At 39.4% G+C, this 22,920-nt stretch overlaps 1 protein-coding gene across 1 annotated transcript; it reads right to left on the reverse strand.

Moving 5' to 3' along the window:
• Positions 1-523: 523 nt before the first annotated feature.
• On the reverse strand, positions 524-21,975 carry LOC106963828 (growth hormone-releasing hormone receptor-like). The gene is given in 14 exon segments (XM_015058967.1): positions 524-2,095; positions 2,968-3,009; positions 3,606-3,732; positions 4,430-4,521; positions 5,106-5,175; positions 5,445-5,505; positions 6,076-6,229; positions 6,329-6,461; positions 6,974-7,077; positions 7,790-7,881; positions 12,287-12,394; positions 12,862-12,967; positions 21,744-21,831; positions 21,833-21,975. Coding segments are annotated over 14 exon segments (1,359 nt in total). The 5' UTR covers positions 21,913-21,975; the 3' UTR covers positions 524-1,993.
• Positions 21,976-22,920: the final 945 nt, after the last annotated feature.

The following is a 22,920-nucleotide window of genomic DNA, read 5'->3' on the forward strand; positions in this document are numbered from 1 at the left end:
CATTCACTCTCCCCTACACAAATCAAGGAGCTCTAAAGGCTTGTTGAAAACATGAGACCAAGTCTTTTTGTGTTTGGAACAGCTTGTAAAATGAACAAAGGTCATGGTCAGAAATATAAGTAGCGGTTCTCTAGAAGACAGCCACTTTTGCAGAGAAATTCAAACTAAAAGTTGAATAGCTGAGGTTTCATTTCCTGCTCCCGTGTGTCCCATCTTCAATTCCACACTTCTGGTCATAAAGTATCTTCTCTTAGTTCATTTCTTCCTTATATTTCAATTTCCTGCTGTCAAGAAGTAGTTGGACTTCATCGTTCTCACTTTTTCTGATGAGTCTTTGCCTGTGTTCAAAACCTCTAGCATTTTGTTGTTCCTTGAGTTTTACTTTACTGTGTGTGTGTTTTATTTTTTCTAGACTTATCGCATGCCATTTGGGTGCATTGTTTGATCTGTACTTAACTGTGCATAATTCATTTTCTGAATGAATCAACTTCTGAACTGTTGAAAAACACACGAAGCATGCCAATGGTTTTAAAAAGCTGATTTATTATTACGTTTATTCATGTGACGCAAACAAAAACAATTCCAAACACTGTTCCACACTAACTTTCTGAGTGAGAACGTTAAGAAATCCCCGCTTTTGTCCTTAAAAGTCACCCATCACTTAAATCACAGTTAGTAACAGTGAGACATTAATTCTCAGTGTTTCAACATTCCTAGAGCTGCCAGCTGAAAGTTACCGTCTTCCCTAAAAGAGGCTACCGAGGACAAAAGTCTATGCTTGAACTCACAGGAAATACAGAGTGGTGACAAGACAAGGCAGCAACATCAAAATCTATTATGGAGACTCAGTAACAACTGGCACAAACTATGACAGGTTTTACATTCAGTTTAAGGCCAAACAATGCTCTTACATGACTCTGATCTTCACTGTGACTCAAAGATCACAAAAAGTGCAGACCTGTAGGGTCAAGATCTGGCCTTTATGCAGGCAAATTTTGCACAAGTGATTTGATTGACAAAAAAAAGCAAAAAAACCCCCCAAAAAACAGGCTTATTTATTGTATCATATCATTAAAATCCACTTTTACAGATTTTTTACAACAACAAACACAATGCTGAATGCGAGTTAGTAGTAGAAACTGAGTTTAATACAAGTAAATAAATAAATAAATAAATAAATAAAAGAGAGTAAGAAAGCATAACTACACCTCAAAGTAAAAACCAAACAGAGGTGGGAATTAGGATACAAACACAAATGAAAAATGAACAAAAAAAACTTTGATCGATGGCGTTTCTGGTATGAATAGCACCCTGGGAAAACCCAAATCCAGCTGAAGAAAGCAGAAGAAGTCTTGAGGTAACTCGTGCCTCAATCTTCGTGGACTCGGTGTGACTCACAGCAAGCAAGGAGCATAAGAGTAAAAACAACATAAAATGTTCAAACATAGGTATTTTTTTAATGCACATACAACGCTTTCTCACCAAAATCGAAAGCTGACACTGATTTGAACAGGCCAGTCAACACCATGTTTACGTTAAAATGTAAATTAGGAAACATTGTTTTCTTGATTAAAAATAAACCCCCTATTAACGTTTCATTTTCTAAATGACGGCTCTATAATTGTTAGGCCGATCTCTCAGCTTGATGAAATTATTATGAGTCACTAATTTAACGAGCGATGCCTCTAAGGCAGAACGCTGCTCTTTTCATGGGATTAGTGTGCAGTCAGGGAGACGTATCCAAGAACTGTTGTGTGAGACGTGAGCATTGTGTTGCAATCTTAGTTGACTTCAGATTCTCTCTGTTTTTGCCTGAAGAACAGAGAGAATCTGGCAGTCGGTACGACAGTCTGTCCCGCGGTTTGGACAAACGTGAAAAAGCTCGCTGAGGAATCAAAAACAATCACTGTGCGTGCGCTACAGCTTATTAGACAGACACAATATGCACAGAAACAGTCCTATTTGAGCATTCGGCTATCACCCCAGAGAGATATCAGAAGGGAGTGTCCATCTGGCTCCCCTTTGCCGCGGGTGACACCACGCCGTAGCTCCTCTCCTGCCACCTCAGCCACTGCATGTGGACCTCTTTCTGCACCTACAGCACAAGGTTAAGTGCAAGGGAGAACATACATAAGGCTGAAGAAAAAGACAAGAAGACACCTCTCTGTCATGAAAAAACAAATTATATATATGAGCACCAAGAAAACATTGTCTAACATTTTAAAATATCAAGCCCGCTTAGTTTCAGTGGATAAGTATGGTATAAGAGATTGATGGGCTGCCATTATAACTCCTTGTGAGTAAGGGATAGTAAAATGTCAAAGCAAAAAAATTAACTGGCAATAGCCAATAATGGAATGGGCAGAACAAAGTTATGGATCTACTAATTGAGCATTTAAAGGGCAACTGTCCCCACATTTTGGAGAAGTGCACGTGAAATCTTGAAAATACAAAACAAATCGCAATCCATTTTTCCCTTGGCATTTGGAGCCTCGTATTTAAATAAAAAAAAAAAAAAAAAAAAAATTGCAAAGACTGCATTGCCAATTTATGCAATTGGAAAAATGTTTTCTTGCACTAACTTAATAGATATTAAGTTAGTGCTAAGTTAGTAATATCTATTAATATCAGGGACTTAATAGATATTAAGTTAGTGCAAGAAATGTCTATTAAGCACTAGGACAGATAAAGACAGACAGACAGAGAGACAGACAGGTGATGCTCAGGGACTGATAGGAGATCAGCCTTGCATTAATTATGATAATTACTGAAACCACATTGGGGCCTTCATTTATGCAACAAGGCGGAAAGAAGTGGCAAATTGTTTTGGTGCTTTAAGTGCTGGCAGTTTTCCCCCCCCCCCCCGCACCTCTCACAGGTCTTCAATATTGTTAAACACATGCTTTATGCATCAGAGATGGGAGTTATTCTGAATGTGTTACACTTGAGTGTATGGTTTGTACTGACCTCTTGATTGAGAAAGCAATAGAGGACGGCAACAAGAAGTCCCTGCAAAAGAGACAATTTGTATTATTAATTGTCACGTTCACTGGATTTCGGATGTCTTTTGTGCGACAGCAAGTCTTGAGCCCGTCTTCGTTCACTTTAACGTTGCAGTTCGACCACAGGTATGCATACAGCTTAAAGCAGTGATGGAGGACTTGTATGCTTACGGTTCATGAGAGTGCAGGCTTGTGCAAAAAGTTTTAAATCACCTTCAAGTTCTGTTTGGTTTGCTTCCAAGCAGTCAAAGTGTTTTCTCATCTGAATCTGAACATACTCAAAAGCATTTAAATGTCATTTTCTGTGTTGGCCTTGTGTCTGACCATGACATCATATTGTGCAACAAGTGACAAAGTTAACAAAGTATTTACACCTGATTTCTGACCTGGGCCTCTTCAAATCAAGACTCAAGAAATTTATATTTAACATGGCGTTTAATACTCATAATATACAAAAACGTTTGAAGCTGAAAGGAGAAATAAACTAATATACAGCATGAAAGTAAAACGGGTTGTGTACACACGTACGAAGCGGAAGCAAATGGGGTTAGGTCATTTTTCATAGCTACTAGTCGAGTTTGTGTGACAAGTTCACGTTTGTACCTGAAAAGATCCCAGGCAGAGCTCGATGTAGAAGCGCAGGTTGTTTAAGTAGTCAGGCAGAAAGCTGGAGAACATGTAATGGGTTCCAAACAGAGGGATGAGGAGGAGGGTGGACTTGGCCAGGCGCCTGTTGCACAGAGGGAAATAAAACCCAGATAAGATACCAGAGGTGAAACATCCTGTCGGAGATAGAGCCTTTCTCATCTGAATGCTGCCAATGCAAATGGGTAAAAAGGAAGTCCGGACATCATTTGGGAGGATTACTCTGTATGTGCATGTGTGTGTGTTTGCATGTATTTGTGTTACAGGTACAGATGCGCTGTAGCTGATAATTAAATCAAGCATCTTCTAACTTACCTTGATTTGTCTTTTATGAGGTCCAGCATACTTGATGTGCCGGGCGCACTCAGTCTATTAGCGAGCCTATTTCAATTAGAAATTCTCATAAGGCTCTTGGTAAGAGGAAAGGTAGACGTGGCCAGACTGAGCAGATTGATGTTCGGCATGTAGGTCAAATGAATTATTCAGGACACACTACGAGTGTATCAACGGCTTTTGCACAAACTGCATCCGAGAGCTAAAAGGTATTCAAAGAAGTGTCAATCATCACTCTGAGAAAGTGCAAGAGTTTACCACAAATAAGTCCAAGACTCTGAAAAATCTACACTTTGTCTGGGGGGGAATCTGAATTTAATAAACGCAGTCCTCAGACTTCAAGGTTGCAAACAAGCGCTCTACTTTCTTTGAAAATATTTCCAGCAGACATACAATCAGCATTTGAGGCTGAGAAAGTGCGTCACTGCTCAGACGTTACTGAGTATTACCTGTATTGAGAGGAGTTATTGAACTGGATCAGCCGAGGATTTAGCTTCTGTATGAGGATTCTGATGATGTTCACGAAAAGCATAAAATTGACCTGTTGATAAAAAAAATAAATAAAATAAAATAAAAATTGATGTCTGTTCTCGCAGGCTTGAAATGGTAGAAAATGTTCATGCCGACATGATTACTAAACGTCAAGGCAAAGTGACGATCATCAGACTGTAAAATTGACTTAGTCCGGCGTTGGTAGAGATTTTTATACTCTGCTTCAACAGCACAAACTTTTTTTTTTTTTAACAAGTTCCTTCCTCTGAAATGTCTCTAAAATAAAGGTTAAAAAAATAATTTCACAATTAGTAATGGTTTTTGCATGAATGAAGTCTTGATGTGCTCTTCCTTCTGTGCCCTAAACCCCACTTATTCACTCTCCCTATAATGCTGAAAATAATCAAAAACACACTCCACTCCACTAATGAAGCCCATTCTGAAAAAAAAAACAAAAAACATAACTTTTTTTTTATCAAACTCTGTTTCTGTTGCTTTAAAATAACCAACAGAAAACTCTCTTGGATGGTAGTGATAGTGGCCTCTATACCTGAGCCATATTTGCTCATATCAAAAAACATCACTGCAAACAATCTGTATGATTCTGTAGGGTTTTTCAATGGGAGCATTTACCGCTATAGAGACAACAATTGGTCCCTGAATGATCCACCAGTAAGGAGAGTCCTTGGTGTTGTCCCAACATCTGCAGACGAAGACACTTTAAAGACGTTTGGAGTTGTTTCATGTGAACTGAACAAGAGCGTAGTTAAGCCAAGCACAAATAATAAAGTACGCGTAAGAGCGAAAAATAATTTACCACCTAAATTAAACGTACACCTCACACGTAAACTCATTTTCTAACTTAATGAAGCTATTTAGCGTACTGTGATTCATCATTCTTAATTGCTTAGACTAAATGACATAGATGAACAACATAAGTGAATTCCAAAAGTCATGAGGTTTTATACAAACTCTGTGTCCTCAAAGTAAACCCTGGATCCAATCCACAGAAGTATAAAGACAACAGGCACACCTGTAGAGAGGCAGGAAACCAAAATTAATGTCAATGACATCTAATCAAGACACACAGAGAAGGCAAAGTCATAATTACACTGTTATTAGTGTATGAAACTGAATTTTCCTTTAGATCGTCTCTGAGCTGTGCTGCAATTACTAAGAGCAGATTAGGCTTTAGGAGGCTTTATGCATTCATTTTGTCCTGTAAACACATAATGACTGTTTGGTATCGCTTATGCTGAAAAATTTCTTGCACATCTACACATAGTCTACTCACAAAACTACAACCTGCTCAGGTCAGAGACCTCAAAGAGAAATCACATGACAGGTTGGCAAATACGACAGTGGCTTGAAAGTTACAGAAGTTTAAACACAATCTGTTGGACAGTCATCTAACTTCACTACTGGCTCCAAGTAATTGCTAAACAAGTTGCTTCAACTGAACAGTTTTAAATTGCTAAAATAAAACTGTTTACTTGGCTCCAGAGAATGCAAACATGTTTAAGTCACAATCTTGACATCTGTTGCCTGTCGCTTACAGAGACATTTTTTTTTTTTTTTTTTTTTTTTATATTGAGCTTCTCACCCCATCCCAGAATGCTGAGGCCCCAAAGGCAGCGGCGGCTGTGGTAGAAAGATGAGAGCAGCAGGGAGTTGAGGTAGAGCGCCTCTACCAGGAGCCAAAAGAAATTAGTAATCATACAGTAGTGGCAGAAAACCACAGAAGCCTTGCAAGCAAACTGGACAGAAAAAAAAAAAAAAAAAAAAAAAAAACAAAGAGGGAAAAATTAAACGGGGAATTCAATCCCAAACTCTCCCGTTGGGAGTGTTTATCTCACCGTGGACAAGGTGCAGTGGTTGGTGTCATAAGTTGGAAACAAATTTGCGTCCTTTATGAACACGGCTGCAGATTTCAGGATAAAGGAGAGGAAGAGCTGGATGTGAATGAAGTTCCTGGCACATCTCAGCCTCCTGTTGAAAAGCATGCAAACAAATGTAACGTGCTGCAGGCTATACTGCACAATTACGAAAAATAAACATTTCTTTCAAATCTTTCCGCCAAACTTATAATGTTTTTATAGTTTTCCCTCTTCCAGTTACTTGTTTCAAACAGACAAAAAAAGTGTACAAATAAATTAAATAAATAAATAAAAAGACAAATAGTCACACCAATTGACATGCAATTTTTTGCAGTGCTTTCAGACCTTAAATAGCGGAAAGAAAACAAGTTCATATTCATTTAGGAACAACAATGCCAAAGTTTTAATTAAGGAAGAGTTCAGAAATCAATATTTAGTAGAGTAACAATGAGGTTTTCAACAGGGTTCAGTCCAGTGGTCTCGTCATTTCTTATTTTTTTATTTTTCCCAGAGCCGTAGAGTGTTTCCAAACAGAGCTGTGAACAGTATTTCTAAAGTCCGTGTGGCTCACTGATCGATATTTGGCGTACAACCCAGGACGGTCTTTAACTATCACGTTCATACCTGAACATCAGCAGAATGAAGACAGCCACAGCCAGCACACCCAGAGAGATGCTGTAGCCGATGGTGTATATCAGCTTCACGGTGGCAAAGTACGACTGCTCCGTCTAAAAGCGGAGCAAGAAAGACGGATTTGTGTGAAAGGACATTATATTGAAATATCAAAGCTGTCGGACTTCAAAATAAATAAGCAAAGAGTAATGTCCCTAAATGAGACTAAATTACTGGTAAAGTTGAGACTTAACTGTACTCAAGAGGCGGCTGCAAAACAAATGCAGAGGAGATCCTATCAATGCGGCTTTTAGAACATTTACTGGGCTTTTTACATCAAAACAAAAGGTGCACCATCTCTCTGCCGGTGTCCTCCAAAAGCAACATTGTGATTAAGTGCCATTCTCTTCTTTTCACGGAAATTAGATAATTTCAGCTATTTCCTGCTGAGTGACTTATGACTCTGTCCGTCAAACATATTTTTGGTCTTACAGCAAAATAGGTCTTCTTTTCTCTTCCAGGAAGCCTGTTCACCGTTACGTCAATGTGCTTTAAAATTAACATGAGAAAAACGCAGCTCCTGACATATGGAGCGTCCCTCTTTTCACTGCCTGTTTGGTGTGTTGATTCTGCCACAGATTTGCCCTTCGCTTTGTCCTTGTGCTTTTTATGTGCTTCCTCCCCCTTTTTTTCAGACAGCTCTCGGTTTGCTCCCGCTCTTTTCTCCAGCTGTTTCCAATATTCTCATCGACCTCTGCGCTCCTAATCTTCGGAGTCCCGCGTTTCTCTGTTTGACCCGTTAAGCTGTCGTGCTTCGGCGACCCTTACCTCGGGAATGTCATCATCCACAGTGCAGGCGATGTGGTACGCTGGAAAAGGTTTTGACCAGCCGCGGCTCGTGCAGTTTCGGCTCACCGACCCTACAGACAGACATTAGGTGATCAAGAACTCAACTGTATTGTGGAGAGGAAATTTCTGGAGCATGTTTGAGCCTCTCTATTTTTTTAAGAAAAAAAAAAAAGAAAAGAAAAAAATAAAACCTCTAAGCAGTCGTATTTCTTACATAGAATCACTTACTTGTCACGTGAAAACAAAATGATGAATGGTTTTCAGATCTTAAAATAACCTAAAACGAGTGGAGAAAAAAAAAATAAAACATTCACAAGTTCACAAGAAATTTTGCAAGTGTTTTAGTGAGAACTGGAGAATTTAGCTCACTTAACTTTGACAGCCCTAAAGAAAATCCAGTGCAACCAATAGCCTATAAAAGTAAAGTAGTTAGTAAACTGTGCTTAGCTTAATCTCAGTATACATCCTGCTGTTCTGTGATGGCTTCAGAAGTAAACGTTTTAGCCCACTTTACTTAATAAACAGCATCATGAAGACCAAGGAAAACATCAGATAGATTGGAGATAAAGCTGTGAGAAAACAAGGTAGGCAATAAAACGATATTCCAAGATTTGAACAATAAAGAGAACAGCACAGCTGCAAATCTAACAAAAGTAGGCTATGCTCCCAAACTGGCAGACTACACATAGAAAACTGATAACAATAGCAGCCAATAATTGTTGACAGAAGATCCACAAATATGGATTTCTCCTGGGATAAACGGTTTGTTTCTTGAGAGAAAGCTATAAAATGTCCTGTTTAAAGTTTGCTATAAGCCCTGCAGGGGACTCAGCAAATGTGTAAAAGATTGGTCTGATCGGATGAGATTCAAAGTAAACTTTTCAACATCACATTTGGAGGAAAGCTAACACTGGACTTCATCCTGAACACAGCCACAGTGTAGGATGATGGCTGCAGTTGCATACTGTGCTTTTGGAGGACACGGCTGCATACTGTGAGGATGCTTTTCTTCAGCCGTGTGACATTAAAGCTGGACAGAGTTTGTGTCAAAATGGGTGAAGCTATAAATGGGGTAATCTAAGGAGAAAACCCCTTTGAAGCTGCAAGCGACAGCGTCACTGAACGTACAGTCAGAGGTAAGTGACATGATTTAGATCACATAAAATATATGTACAACTTCTCTCTGTGTTTCATTTCATACCATCTGAGATACAAAATGCTGTAGATTGTATCTCTAACAGTATTTAGGCTGGTTATTACATACCACAATTAGTTAATTGCACTGATTTTCCTATTTCCACACAGCAAATTCGGAAGTGTCAGATTTCCAGTGCAAGTGTTGTATGTTAAAACCCTAACACTCACTAAAGAGTTAAACAAAAAGCAATCCAGTCCAGTGTTGATTTCTAAATTAGATCCAACATCAAACAGTTCCTCCCACAATAGTAACATATTTGTGACATCACATCAGGGAAGGAGCAACAGATAGTGTAGGGTGGGGGTTGCAGCAGGTCCCCAGCCTGGACCTACAGGGGGACCAACATACGAGGTAAAATATGTCTTCAGGTATCCAAATTTTCTTTCTAGCATCTGATGTGAAAGCCCTCTCCTGTTAAAACCAATTTGATACCCCAGTAGGTTATATAGTAGGGTGCCCCATTGTTGACTCATGGTTGCTCAAAACCTTACCAGACTGACTGATTTTAGTGACATAGTGGGTGTAAAATGTTGAATAAAATGTTGTGCCACATGATTGGCTTTATTTTCACTCTTATATTTAACTTTATGACACAAATGAATGAATCGGCCTTATTGTCTCCAGGTGCATTCTGGGTAAAGCTTGTCACCAACATTATCATCAGTCACTTGGCAACAAATGGCAAACTAGCTAGAGCATTTCTACGGAACGTTAACATGTTTTGAATTTGTGTTGTTTCATCATTGGTGACCAGTAGCCTGATGTTTCTGTTCTTCTCTTGGTTTGCTGTACTTCATGTCAGATGGACTTCAAAATGACATAGTCGCTCTCTGTGGTGATTAAACTTGTTAGCTCCGCTGTTGCGGGCATGTACATGTTGTAAAGTTAAATTATCATGAGCTTTATTATTTGGGCCCGGTCATTAGCCCCGCCCCCGGCCGACGCCGTCTTGTTCCGCTACTGCGTCACATGTTTGCCTGAGGAGCGGAGGCAGCAATATGGAGTCTTGTCTGGAGCTTATTATAACAAGGTAAGTTCCATGTTAAAATGATCATGGTTTTGACTATTTTTTATGGAGGCATTATTTTTCCGTTTACACAAGAGTATCGATTGCTATACATAGTTTGCTTAACGTACATTTATTTGTTTGGATATCACGGTTTATACAATTATTTATTATCTTAACCGAACATTGAAACTGTCAGGAAAATCTGGAGGCCATTTGAGTTAACATTATTTAGCTGCGGGGTCGTTTTCTTTAAGTTTTTGGCTGTAGACTGCAAAATGGAGGAGTGGCTGTGCTGGACCATTGGCTTGATCTAAGCCACAAGTGTCAAACTCCAGTCCTGGAGGACCACTGTCCTGCAACATTTAGATGTGCCGCTGCGGCACCACACCTGAATACAATAATTAGGTAATTAGCAGGACTCTGGAAAACGTATCTATGCAATGAGGAGGCAATTGAGCCATTTGACTCTGGTGTTTTGAACCTGTGGCACATCTAAAGACCAGGAAGCAAACCCACAACAGCCGCATTGAAAACTAGAGCCTTCATATGTGGCCTGTGCTTAGCCCCTGCGCCACCACAGCACACCCTGCCAGTAGTATTTCAAAACTCAGATTTCTATGTTAATATATACTTTACACCGTTCTGTTACATTAACATGTCCATAGTGTTAACTTATGACAATATACACTAGTGTTGGGTAGATTAACACTGAAGTGTATTTGATTTCAACTACTATGAGTGTTGATTCAACTCTATCACAAATAACACTTTCAGAAGTATAACTTCTACGCCATCCAGATTGGACCATTATAGACACTTTCAAGGTGTTGCATTTAACTCTGTAGGAGTTGATGGAACACTTCCAAATTTGCTGTGCAGCTGGAATGTGGTTAAATTAGGTTTGATATTTCTAGATCAACTACTGACTTCTTGTCAGTAGAACGCAATACAAGTTGGCATGTTTGTTCATTTTGTGGGCAGGTTCTGAAATTTCAATTAAATTAGGTTCACACCAATACAGATCTGATTTAAAGCAAAAATAAATAAAAATCCATGTGCTTGAACTGTACATTTTTTTTGGCCATTTGGGTTTTTTACGCCTATATTACAGTGAGATTACCAACCCAATCCGACTGAGCTTCAGCTATTTTGCAAAAAAGAATGGTAAAAAATTTCTCCACATATTTAAAGCTAGTAGATTCATTGCAGCTTTAACTGCAGCAAAATAATGTTTCTAGCATTGGCACAGGTGCCGAACACACACATCCCACATCGATGAGATTTTTATTTGCAAAAAAATAAAAATAAAAAAAATTAAAACCAAATTTAATTTTTCTTTTACATCACAATGTTGCACCAGCTTACCTTGATGTCACACAGAATCCCAATTAAGCCCACTTGGGTATCAGGTTGCGAATATATTTGCCACCAAGCGTTTTCTGTTTTGTGATTTCATAGCAAGATTTTGCTGGTAATGGATTTACTGTTGTTTTCCAGTCATTGTCCTTGTTTCATTTCCGATTTATGTTCCCTCAGTTGCTTTTTTGCTGCTCCACAGACATTGTCCGTATTTCTAATTATCAAACCTGCAGTGCCCCTCTCAAGGACTTCCTGAGTTTGATCTAGAAGGCTCTTATCTGAGCTCCACTGCTTGTTTTTTTCTACTTCAATGTATGACTTTGACACATTCTATCATTGTTGGATGTCAGCTTTCAATTGACTTTTGAGAATAAATCTTCTGTGAACTTCTTTTGTTCTTATGAAAGTTCAGGTTGGTTTATTTGCATTTCACACAGGCCTCACAGTCATGCAGTCAACATACAGTATTAGTTACATGCTCTGTTTAAAATGTGTCTTAACTTAAATCGAGCTAAAATGCTAAAATTTTAGGCCAGCTCAGATTACTAAAACTACCTCCACTTGACGCGTTACAGAACAAACTTTTTTTGTTTGTCCTTTGAAATTAAGTCCATAACATATACCTAAAACATAAAAAAAAAAAAAAAAAAAACTACGGTATTTGCAACACTAACTCTTCATTCACTCATTTTGCAACAACAAAGTTGTATATGCAGTCTTTATTAGATTTACTCAGCTATTATTAGAGATAAAGTTTAATTACCACCCATGACAACCTGATGAGACTACTTCACAATACACCCTTAAACAACTAAAAACTTTATAGTTTTCAAGCGTGTTACATTTTGACTTAATCACAGCGTGAGTTTACAATTCAGGGTGTTTTATTTTAACCGGCTGAGTCACCTACCTGTGATGTTTCTGAACAGAGAAAAGACTGCAGGACAACCTCTTTGCACAGTTTCACCGGTAACAGCGTGAGGCCAGCAGACAACTTCATCCCATAACGGTCTGCAACCTTTCCAAAAGAGATTTCAGGACAGAAAGTTAAAAATATGCTGCTATTTCAGTCGAGACAGGCCTTATGCGATTATGTAGTCATGATGGAAACAAAAAGAAAAAAAAAATGTATGCAAATGGCGTGAACAATTATTCCAAACAGCGTTGTTTCAAATGCCTCTAAAATTACAATTAACAAACAGCACTCAGTAGACCTTTCCTTTATTTATCACTATCCTTCATGAAACCATGCCTAATGTTTCATTCTACACATGCACCTCGGTGACAGATCACTGAGGCTGTTTTCGTTCCGCACCGTAAAACAATCTTCCCAAACGGCCCATGGCTCTCGGTGAGGCCTTTCCTGCAATTTAATGTGAACAGTGACCACCTGCTGTATATTTCATATCACACGCAGCCCACTTTTCGATTCATGAGCCGCTTCTGCAGGCGCTGCTTGTTTTTAAAAAGTGAAAAAGCACACACCTTCCGTGCTTCTGTTTTCCTGCTCGGCGATGTACTGCAGGCAGAGCCGCTCCTCTTTCTCCAGCTGAAAGTAGAACTCACACTCCGGGTGCAAAAGGGACAAAGCCTGGAGGCAGGAAAGCAAGGGAGGATATATTCAACATATGCAGAGATGCGGGGATGTGGAGAAATAATTATGAATGCTCGTATCAATGCTGACAGACTCAACTGACACGATCTACCTTTCGTGATTGATCGCAAGTGTGTTTTTATAAAAACCTATTTCCAAAAAATGATATTTCTGTTGAGGAACGAATTAAGTCACCCTACCCCCCCTGACATTCATTTCCACTGTATGGCAAAAAACCGCCTGTCACATCAGGTGAACGATATGAAAACATCGCTGCTCAGCAAATGAAGAGATTTGTCCTGCTTAAATCTCAGAGGTTTAGCTTGGCGAACCTCTCACTGTAGAAGTGAGAGTAAATCCTCTTTGGTGAGATCCTAAAAGCTGAAGTCATCAGAAAAAAGAGAGTAGAAGTTCATGTGGATTTCAATAGATCTCAAAAAGATTTCAAAGCAGTCAGTCTCCATCTGCACCAGAGGACAATCAAAGATGTGTTGCAATTTAAAACACAGATATATAGACCAGGACTTTTGGAATATCTGTCGTTGGACCGATGAGTCTGGAATTATTTATTTTCTGGCCACAAGAGCAGATGGCATGTCTGGTTTTAATCAAATATGGGATTCAGGCAACAAACCCTCATGCAAACTGTGACGCACGGAGGAAGAGGTGTGACGGTTTTGGGGATGTTTTGCTTTTGCTGCAGCAGAACAACGACCGGCTCACCATTATAGAATTTATCAGGCCTACCATAAGGTAAAAGAAAAAAAAAAAAAAAGAAAAAGATGTGAGAGGATCTATAAAAGTAAAACAAGAGCAGAACTGGATCCTGCAACCAACCAGTAAATCCACAAAGGATGGGCTGAGAATAAAGAAAAGGAAGGATCACCAACAGAAAGCACGTAAGAACTGCTCTGAAGTTATCTGAGCCAAAGGGATGAAGCTAGCTTTGTGGCGTTATGGTGTCCTAACAATGTCCTCAGATAGAAAACACCTTTTTGTTTGGTTCTAATGAGTGTTTCTTGTTGTTTAAGTGCAATTAAATCACTTTCTTTTCCATTGACGAATAAAAAATAAGCTTAGACATCAAAAAGTGAATATTTATATAAACAGGTGGCATTACTTTGCCTTCTGAAGCGATCCAAAAGCCTTCCATGTGTTTAAAAATAATTTTTAAAAAAAAGAGCCTCTGAAAGGGCAGTGACTCATTTTGGTCTCCCTCTGAAACACTACCCTTTTGGTAAAACTCACCTATTTCCGTCAGTGACATTAAGCACAATAATCGTTCATCGTAGCGCCCAGAAGGGGGGAGTTAGAGTGATTCATTTAAAGAGGTTGTCCCTAAGGACACAGATGATAATCTTTGCTTCCAGCAACACAGTGCAAAATCCCTCTAATGTTGCTCAGAAGTCCATCAGGTTGTTTACACTTTCAAACAACAAACAACAGCAATAATATTAAAAAAATAAAAAAAAGAACTAAATTTGCATTCGACTGCTCTGTCAATTTGCAGAAGTTAATGACACTTCAGAGGAAGGATGCGTCTGTAAAGAGACACTGAATGGAATCAGAATATGCAAACATGGTTATTATGGGCACAGAAATCCAAAGATTCAAAGTAAAAAAAAAAAAAAAAGAAGATTTAGTGTTCTGTATAGGGAGATGTAGGATTTTGACCTTGAAAAGGACGTCCAGTGCAGAAGTTAAAAATTGATGTTTTTAGTAATGGTCAATGCGCTGTCTCCCCTTGTTAGCGCAGGCTGTACATAAAACATTTATGGAAATAGTCAACGTGTTGAGATGTGAAGAGAATGGCGTGAACAACTTGGCTCCTGCTCCAATATTACTTTGGCCCCAATTTAAAAATGCATCATCTGTCTTTTGAAATACTAAGTTAATGAGATCGGGAGGAAGAGTCTGAAGTCTTCATAGAAGGTCGGTTCTGTGAACGTCCCCAGAAAGATTTATCTGGGAATAACATCATATATCACAGTGTTAAAATATTGCACCCTGTTTGTCCTATAAACACATAATGACTGTTTGGCAAAACTGTTGTTTTTCATCAAATTTTAAATGTTTGGATCATAAAAAAATAGAGGCAAAAATAACCTAAAAAGGAAAGTGGTGCAAACTAAGACGCCTGCTTATGAGTGTAACGGTGCTGGAGTTGTTCTACCACAATGGGTAAAATCAGGACTCCTCCGTCTTTTCTTTTTTTTTTGTTTTTTACTATTCATTCTGCCGGTGAACTTAAGTGGTCTCAATCTAAAGGTCAGAGCAGAGAGCCGGGTCTTGTTTTGTTCACTACGACAGGATATTGCAACACTGGGGCGACTGATGAAAATTCTCCACAGAGTGGTGGGGTCTTCCTCTTACGTTTTTTTTTTTTTTTTCCCCATCCTTTCAGAGACATCATAAAGCACAAAATTATGATGTTTATATGTGTTTGTGGTTATCTGGTGTTATGGGGACCTAAATCTGTTCGGATGGTTTTATCGTCTGGGGCATCTTTTTTTCTAAACAGAAATAAAAGCAGATATTTGTAAGCGTAAATTTGAACTCCGAGGTGTTAGCGTTTTGTCAATGGCAATAAAGATTAAATGTGAGGAATAAATCAGACATCTAAAGGTATGAGTTTCCGTGTACAGCAGATTTCAGAGCGGTTCAAATAGCTGTGACAGCGTGTAATTAGGAAAATCATGACATGACGATCATGTGGCTGTCTGCTGCCAAAATTGCTTTATGAGGAAGGAACGTTTTGCATTTTGTCGTTTTCACGCTGTGTAATTTTGAGGCTGCCGATTCGGGGCCCCCCTCCGTCCCCTTTTAGTCTGAAAGAGATTTGCACCCGGTGGACGGTAGCGGGGCGAGGCAGGACACCAGACAGAGCACCAGTGGAACCAGCTCCGTTTCTGATACGCATGTTGATTCGACGGCGTCCTTGTTTCGGGTCATTTCCGTCTTAGTTAAAAAAGCCCTGAAGGGAAAACAAGATGCGTCTGCGTGGCGCGTTTCTGACAAACTCTTGACGAACCAAATCAGACGCCACGTTGCTGGGGGACGTCACAGAGATTATTCCCCAGTCGTCATCTTTCTTAGCGCTGCTGTCCCGTACGGTGACCTTGATGGGTGCTGTAACTATTTCTGATAGAAAGATCAATCGCTCTGTGTGAAGATTCACGGACTTTGACTGGGCCATTTATACACACTAATACACTTACTCAGAAAATTGGAATATATGTCCTGATGACTTGTTTCTCAGATTGACAGCACCTTTTGAAAATAACAACCCATGAGCAGGTTTTAAACATGCTCGTCTTTGGGGCTGAATGAAGGTGGTTGAATGCAAATGCTTTTTCTATATTTCTATTTGTAGCAAAATCTTTACATATATGCCAATTTGTTTTGGTTGAAGAAAATCCCAGCGAAACACATTGAAGTTGTGATGTGGCCAAACGCGAACATAACATCCTGGAAAATAACTTTTCATGTCAATATCGCTCGCATAGGCACGTCCACGCGTGCACCAAAAAATGTCCCGGTTAGAGACAAACCAGGGCCTGCATTTGTGCAAGATTACCGACACCTTTTCATGTCAAAAACAGCGACAGGAAGTAACATCTTTTGGGAAGCCTGTTGGGACTGCACAAACCCCTGCCGGCAGAGAAATGTTTTCCTCATTCCCTCAAATTGGAAACAAACACGCAACCGTCTCATCATCAGCACCGCGCCTGCCCTCGCCACTGATGAATGAAAACGTTGGGAGACCTCGCAAACTCTCTTTCTTCCTAATGTCGCACTAACAATATAATGAGAGATGTGGTTGTGCAATTTACCCCGTTGTTTCTGCTCTTCCAGTTCAAAGGCAGGCAAAGGATAACTAAAGTTTATTCTGCCTCCTGCAGAGCCTGCGTAAACCAATTCAGAGACATGCCGTATAATGTGCGGGATTCACATTTTCTGGTTTTGTAAATTTGGTTCTATTTTTCTTTCTCTGTTTTTTTTTTTTTTAATGGAGTATCAGAGCATTCAACATGTATGTTTTCTATCAGTGTTGGATTATGCTGACATTTACAAACTCACTTCAGCTCCGACTCTTCACCCCATGGATTGTTTGTCACTCTTCAGGCTGATTTGTCATCGGCAATGGCTCCGACAGTCATCGCTGTGAGCTGCTTGCCAAGGCAGAAAATAAATCATCTTCTCTTTAGTCACTTGGTTTAATTTATTTAAAAGAACCATCAGTTGTTTCTTTTTAAAGTCTGTGCATTTGAAAATATTTTTCAAAAGAGTTAGTTCTTTTTAAAGAACTTGTTAAATGCTGTCTCAATCAAAGTACACGCGCAGTAGCAATCTGTAGTTATCGTTTAAATCCAAATAAAGTTACAATGGGGATGAAAAAAAAACAGACCAGCTCAACACTTCATTTGCATAAATTGTATTTACTGAAAAAATGAGAAGGACGAGGATTTTAATATTCTGTTGCTAAAGTTAGTTAGTCATGCAGATATGAAGGTCAGACCTGGCGCTTCCTGTTTTATAACATAAAACTTTTAAACTTTAAAATTTTTCCAACACCGTCTAACAAAATGCATGGGCAACTTCACTGATGGAAATAATCGTCATATGTCGTCTGGTGTTTTTATTTTATGATCCTTGTCCAAGCAGTTTAAGTGATGCCTCAATAAATACAGAAGCTGATGTGTGATGAGTTTGTAGCTACAATACAATAAATACCTACATAAATATGTCCATATCACAGCCAGAGCAACAATTAAAATGAGTAAAATGTGGAAGAACTGTTACACTAAAAGTGGCCCAAATGTACCTGTGAGGAAGTCAAAATCTGTTTAACCTAAAGAGTTAAACAATTGACAAACCCCTGTGACTAATTTGTGAATTATTTAGGTAAAACACAAAATAACATACAATTAAATTAAAAAAACGTAATGCGCCGACATTAATTTTAATATTTTGAAAATAAGACAGTTATTTAACATCTATCAAGACCCTTTAAACCACCAAATATGATTCATATTGTCCACCTGATGGTGTATAAATGCTGGTTCATGTCTGCATAAGATTTTCCTTCCACAGAAACCTCTGGCGTTCAGCTCAGTGTGACTGACTGTGCTGCTGTTTTCTCCCCTTCGGTCACAAAAATAACCGCAAAACAGAAGACTCAACAAAAAACAAAAACAAACGTGTGTCGGTTCAGAACACATTAAAAAAACATAAACACAGCAAAATGTCCCATATTGAAAACATATTTAACTAAAAGAGTTTTCCATCTTTGGGTTGTTTCCTGGAATCCACTCAAGTTTCTGATTCCTTCTGGGGATCTTCAGGCCACTGTTGTGTGTTTGTATATTTATATATATCTTTGATGTATTTTATCTGATTTCAGTTTGTTTTGCACGTTAGGGCAACTTCATTCACTCTCACCGTTGTAAATATGTGCAATCAAAACGCAATCCAGACTACTTGGGAGTAAGGAAGCAGACAGATGGATACCCCCACGGGTCAGATAAGTGTTGTTTTCACACGAGGGAACGCTGTGACGACATCCTGTGCAACGATGGATCCGGAGATATGAGACCGATGCTCAATATTGTGGTGGTGGTGGTGGTGGTGGTGGGGGGGGATAAAGTGAGTCAAGACTGGGTCGCTGCAAAGCTCCAAGGGCACGCGTTGTTCTCCCCTGTTTCAGCAGAGTGATGTGATGAAGGGAGACACTGTGCTGCATTTGAAGGACAGAAACAGAGGTTGGAGAAGGAGAGATTAGGGGGTCTGTGTAACGTAAATCTGTATAATGTGAGCACTGAAACTAAATGCAAGGCCAAAGACCCCCTTTATTCTGCCAGGCCAGTGATGAAAAAAACAAACAAAAAAAAAAAGAACATATTCCTAGTGAGGTGAAACCCATTATCCACTATAACTACCTAAAAAGCACCGGGCCCGCTTTGCAGGCGCTACCCTCTGTTTCCAACAGCGAATCAGGTGCACTACTACACTCTGGCACACAAAAATATATAAAAAAGTATGTTCTTTCAATCAGAGAGAGTGAACAAACAAGGTCAGCCTCTGAAGTTCAGATTGTGAGCACACAGGGGGAATATTTTGACCTATGATGCAAATAAGTTTATTAGCTTTGTTGCCAGGAGTTAGATGAGCTCAAAACGGCGTCTCAGAGGAGAACTCATCTAAATCATTATTTTTTTGCAACCTACTGTACTTAAAAGTTATTCCACGTCGTCTGTCAAAAGTTCATCCGTTAACGGTTTTTCGTCTGAGTCACTAACAAGTTTGTCACCTATAGTTTGTCTCCTTGCGGAATGACTCGGACTAAGCTGATAAGAAGCTGGATGTCTTAAAGTTTTTCCGCCCCTCCTGCAGCTGAAAACAGATAATCTCTTGGGGTTTTTTTTTCTCCCAGGGGCTGGCTAAAGTGCAATGTTTTAATCGCATTTGAACAACTGGCGTATGAGAGAGAGAGAGGGAGAGAGCGGTTACTGATTTTGCTTTTGTTTATCTTCACTTCACCTTCCTTGGAAACAAGCGTTTCTGGTCACTGCAATCCTCTGAGCGGTAAAAGAGAACGGAGATGAGTGTGCGCCCCGCTCCCATTATCTCTGTGCCAAGCAGATCATCACACCAACCAGTGTTCCCTGCTTTTCACATTTCTATTCAGCCAGGAAATTAGCGAGGTGGCGTCGGAATAATGGCGCCCACAAAGCTGTTGTGTGTGCATGTGAATGTGACACGATAAACTGTCTGTGTGAGACACGTGGCCAAGTTTGCTTCCTGCACGCTGCGCTTTTTGCACAGCTGAACGGATAGGGCAAGCAGACAGGCAAATTGATACAGCAAGTGCAGCCATCGGTTTGTTTTCATTGCAAAAAGTAATTCTTTAGAAACTTGTAGCAAATAAGTGAGGAGGTTATAACGGGTTGTTTATTTGCACCGAGAGCAACACAGATTAAAAAAAAAAAAGATTAAATATGTTTTTGTTTTTTTTCCTTATTCATTAATTTATGTAAGAGCTGTGGTCTGAAAATCTCAGTTTGTGAAAAATTACCCTGAGTCTGAACAAAATGACTTTTTCTAATGAATAAATGTTCCTGTGAGAGGAAAGCAGTTCGGTTTAATTTTGGAGACGCCCTCAAAAAAAGGTGAAGCGAATACTTCACATTTTGTTAAAATTTTACAAAATGGCATTAAACCAATTTTTGTTTAAATGCATCCAACTCTTACGAAAGCAAATGATTTGCAGTTGATCTGAATTAAGGTTGTTTGATTCATTTAGCAAAATGCAACAATAAAAATATGGCTTTTTTTTGTAGAGGAAAACTTAGGACATCCTATACCCTAAACCAAGTCTCCCCTCCTTTGGTTGAGATGACTTCAATTCTTGTAGTCAGCTGTCAGATATCTGAGGGGTTCCCTGCCACAGCAGCCTCTCCTTGAAACAAATTCAGGGTTTTGACTAGGACCATGTCAGATCAACAGCTGCAAGATCCTGCTGTAGGTCCCATGTATTAGGGTGCTCTCAGTTTTTTTATTCTACCTGAACATTCAGCTCAGTAGAGTTCATTCATTGAGCAATCAGTTCAAAACAATTAGCATCTTAAATCATTTTGCAACACAAACCGGTTTGATTCAAGTCTACGTAGAACCAAATTCAGTCCAAATTCCTTTCAGATCAAATCGATTAACACTAACCAGCCTGACAGTGGAGAGGAAGAACTCACTTAACTTGCTCAGTGTGAGCAGTCATCTGGTCATGCTGTGTGTGAAAGGAACGACGTAGCTCCAGCAACAGAGAGGACCCCGACATTGAACCAATTTTTTTTTTTTTTAGAAGACAAACAGAAAACAGTGGATCAAAGGTTTGGACCAACACATGTTTGTGTGACCAGCCAGGTTCTGCAGAGAGCTTGTTACTGAGCAATTCTTTACATCAGGCATGAACCAGTTTGTAGCATCTGCTGGGCTACGACTCTGAAGGTCACGGATTTCAAAACTCATGTTACACATCCTATCCAATCTCGCTTGACACCCAAGTACAATTCCACCCAAACACACGCATGAAAAATAGGGCAAGATGGCAAAAATATACTCAAACTGGTTTCTTGGATATGGTAATCAGCTTTCCAACCAGAGTGACACTTTCAGGGTTCATTTGAAACATGAAGTGATGTTGTGCATGTCTGCATCTCATTTAATGTACCATAAAACACAAGTCACATGCTCATACAACCTGATACCCTATTAAGAGATTTCTGCTACTAACAAGGCATTTCCTCAAGTCACCTTCAAGTTTTAACCCCAAAATAGGATTCTGCACTGACTTCACTATATGTCTGAAACTTTTCATTTATAAGTCCTATTTTATATCGTGTATGAAAAAAAGAAGTAAAGACCATGCAATGCAAATTAATTATGACAAGTGCTGATTTAATGCGCATAATTGAACTTGCTTGAGTTATCTTTTAAGTTTACAATCATCTTTGAAATGATTTGCATGCGTCATGCGTGCAATAAATTATTCCAAGACGGACTGAATGAGACAAAGAGCTGCCTCCATAGAAAGGCTATAGCGCGTGCAGGAAGGTCCACGTGTGTCTAAACTGAGACAATAAAACGCAGAAGACCAGGACAATAGCTTATCCCGTATGGAAGAGATTTTCCGCCTTGAAGGCAACGTGAAGTTTTCATCAGTACTTTTTCTATTTCCTTTTGTGTTAATACATGCAACAATATTCAAATGACTCACCACTCGAGTAAGACACAGAGAAAGAAAGATCCCTCTGGTATCGGGACGGAACATGTCGTCTGCTCCTCCTCCAACAGTCCAAACGCAGCGCTTTCCTGAGACTCACTCCAGCTGGATGGGATGCTGAGCCGCGCCGCGCCGCGCTCTCTCCAGGTGATAGTTCACTCATTTCCACAATAAAAGCCTTAGGCACAAAGTGCGGGACGTCGTGAAGATGAAGAACTCCTTTCACATCCCAATACCTGCAAACTGCACGCAGCCCTCCCCAAATCGTTTGTGCACGGTATTAAATTAAGTGTATAGACATCTGAATCAGCAATGAAGGGTTTTATTTTGAAGTCAGACACTCTGAGATGGCTAGAGACTGATTTGACAGTCCACGTTGTGTCGCCAAACTCACACCAAAATACATTGCAGTAATTTCCCCGCTGCGACCTTAAGCTTAGTGCGATTAATGGGGTTCTATATGATAGGCTAATAAATTTGCGCAAACTATTAAGTGGAAGGAAAATAACTATACAAGAACAAGTTTGTATTCAACACTCTGAACCATATTTCGCTGCAGCTGCAGGTATTTTGGTATATGTCTCTACCATTTTTATACTTCCAGAGTGTAAAATAAGCACATTCAAGCTGGCAAAACAGCAAAAGCTAAGTCTACATGTATTGTAAGCAGGACTAAGGCAGCACTGTCCAAACTCAGTCCTCCAGCTGTCCTACATGTGTCAGTTCTCCCCCTGGATCAACAAACACGCTGGTAGTAACTGTGTTAAACCAGGGACAGATCTACCGGACTTTGGACACCACTGGACTAAGGTCTGGACTTTGACTGGGCCATTCTTGCACATGAATATCCCTTGACATGAACCAGGGGTCTTCGAGATCAGGATTGCTTTGGTTGGACTGATTAGGTCACTTCTAAAGGCTAGCAGATTTTATTTAGAGGTAAAATCTAAATAAAATCTTAGTAAGATACAATTAAGTTCATCGAAGCAAAGAGAAAATAAAGAGATATGAATACTTTTGCAAGGCACTGCATATTTATCTAGAAAATTATGAGGCAAATGAATCTCTATGTAAAAAAAAAAACTTTTTGGTGTATATGAAACTATTAGACAAAAAACAACAATCAAATAATAGAATATAGCAAATTTCAATTATTTAATGAAAGACACAA

Source organism: Poecilia latipinna, unplaced genomic scaffold (assembly GCF_001443285.1).
Source record: "Poecilia latipinna isolate Pla-1442-1.1 unplaced genomic scaffold, P_latipinna-1.0 Scaffold64, whole genome shotgun sequence".
In the NCBI taxonomy this organism is placed as follows: domain Eukaryota; kingdom Metazoa; phylum Chordata; class Actinopteri; order Cyprinodontiformes; family Poeciliidae; genus Poecilia; species Poecilia latipinna.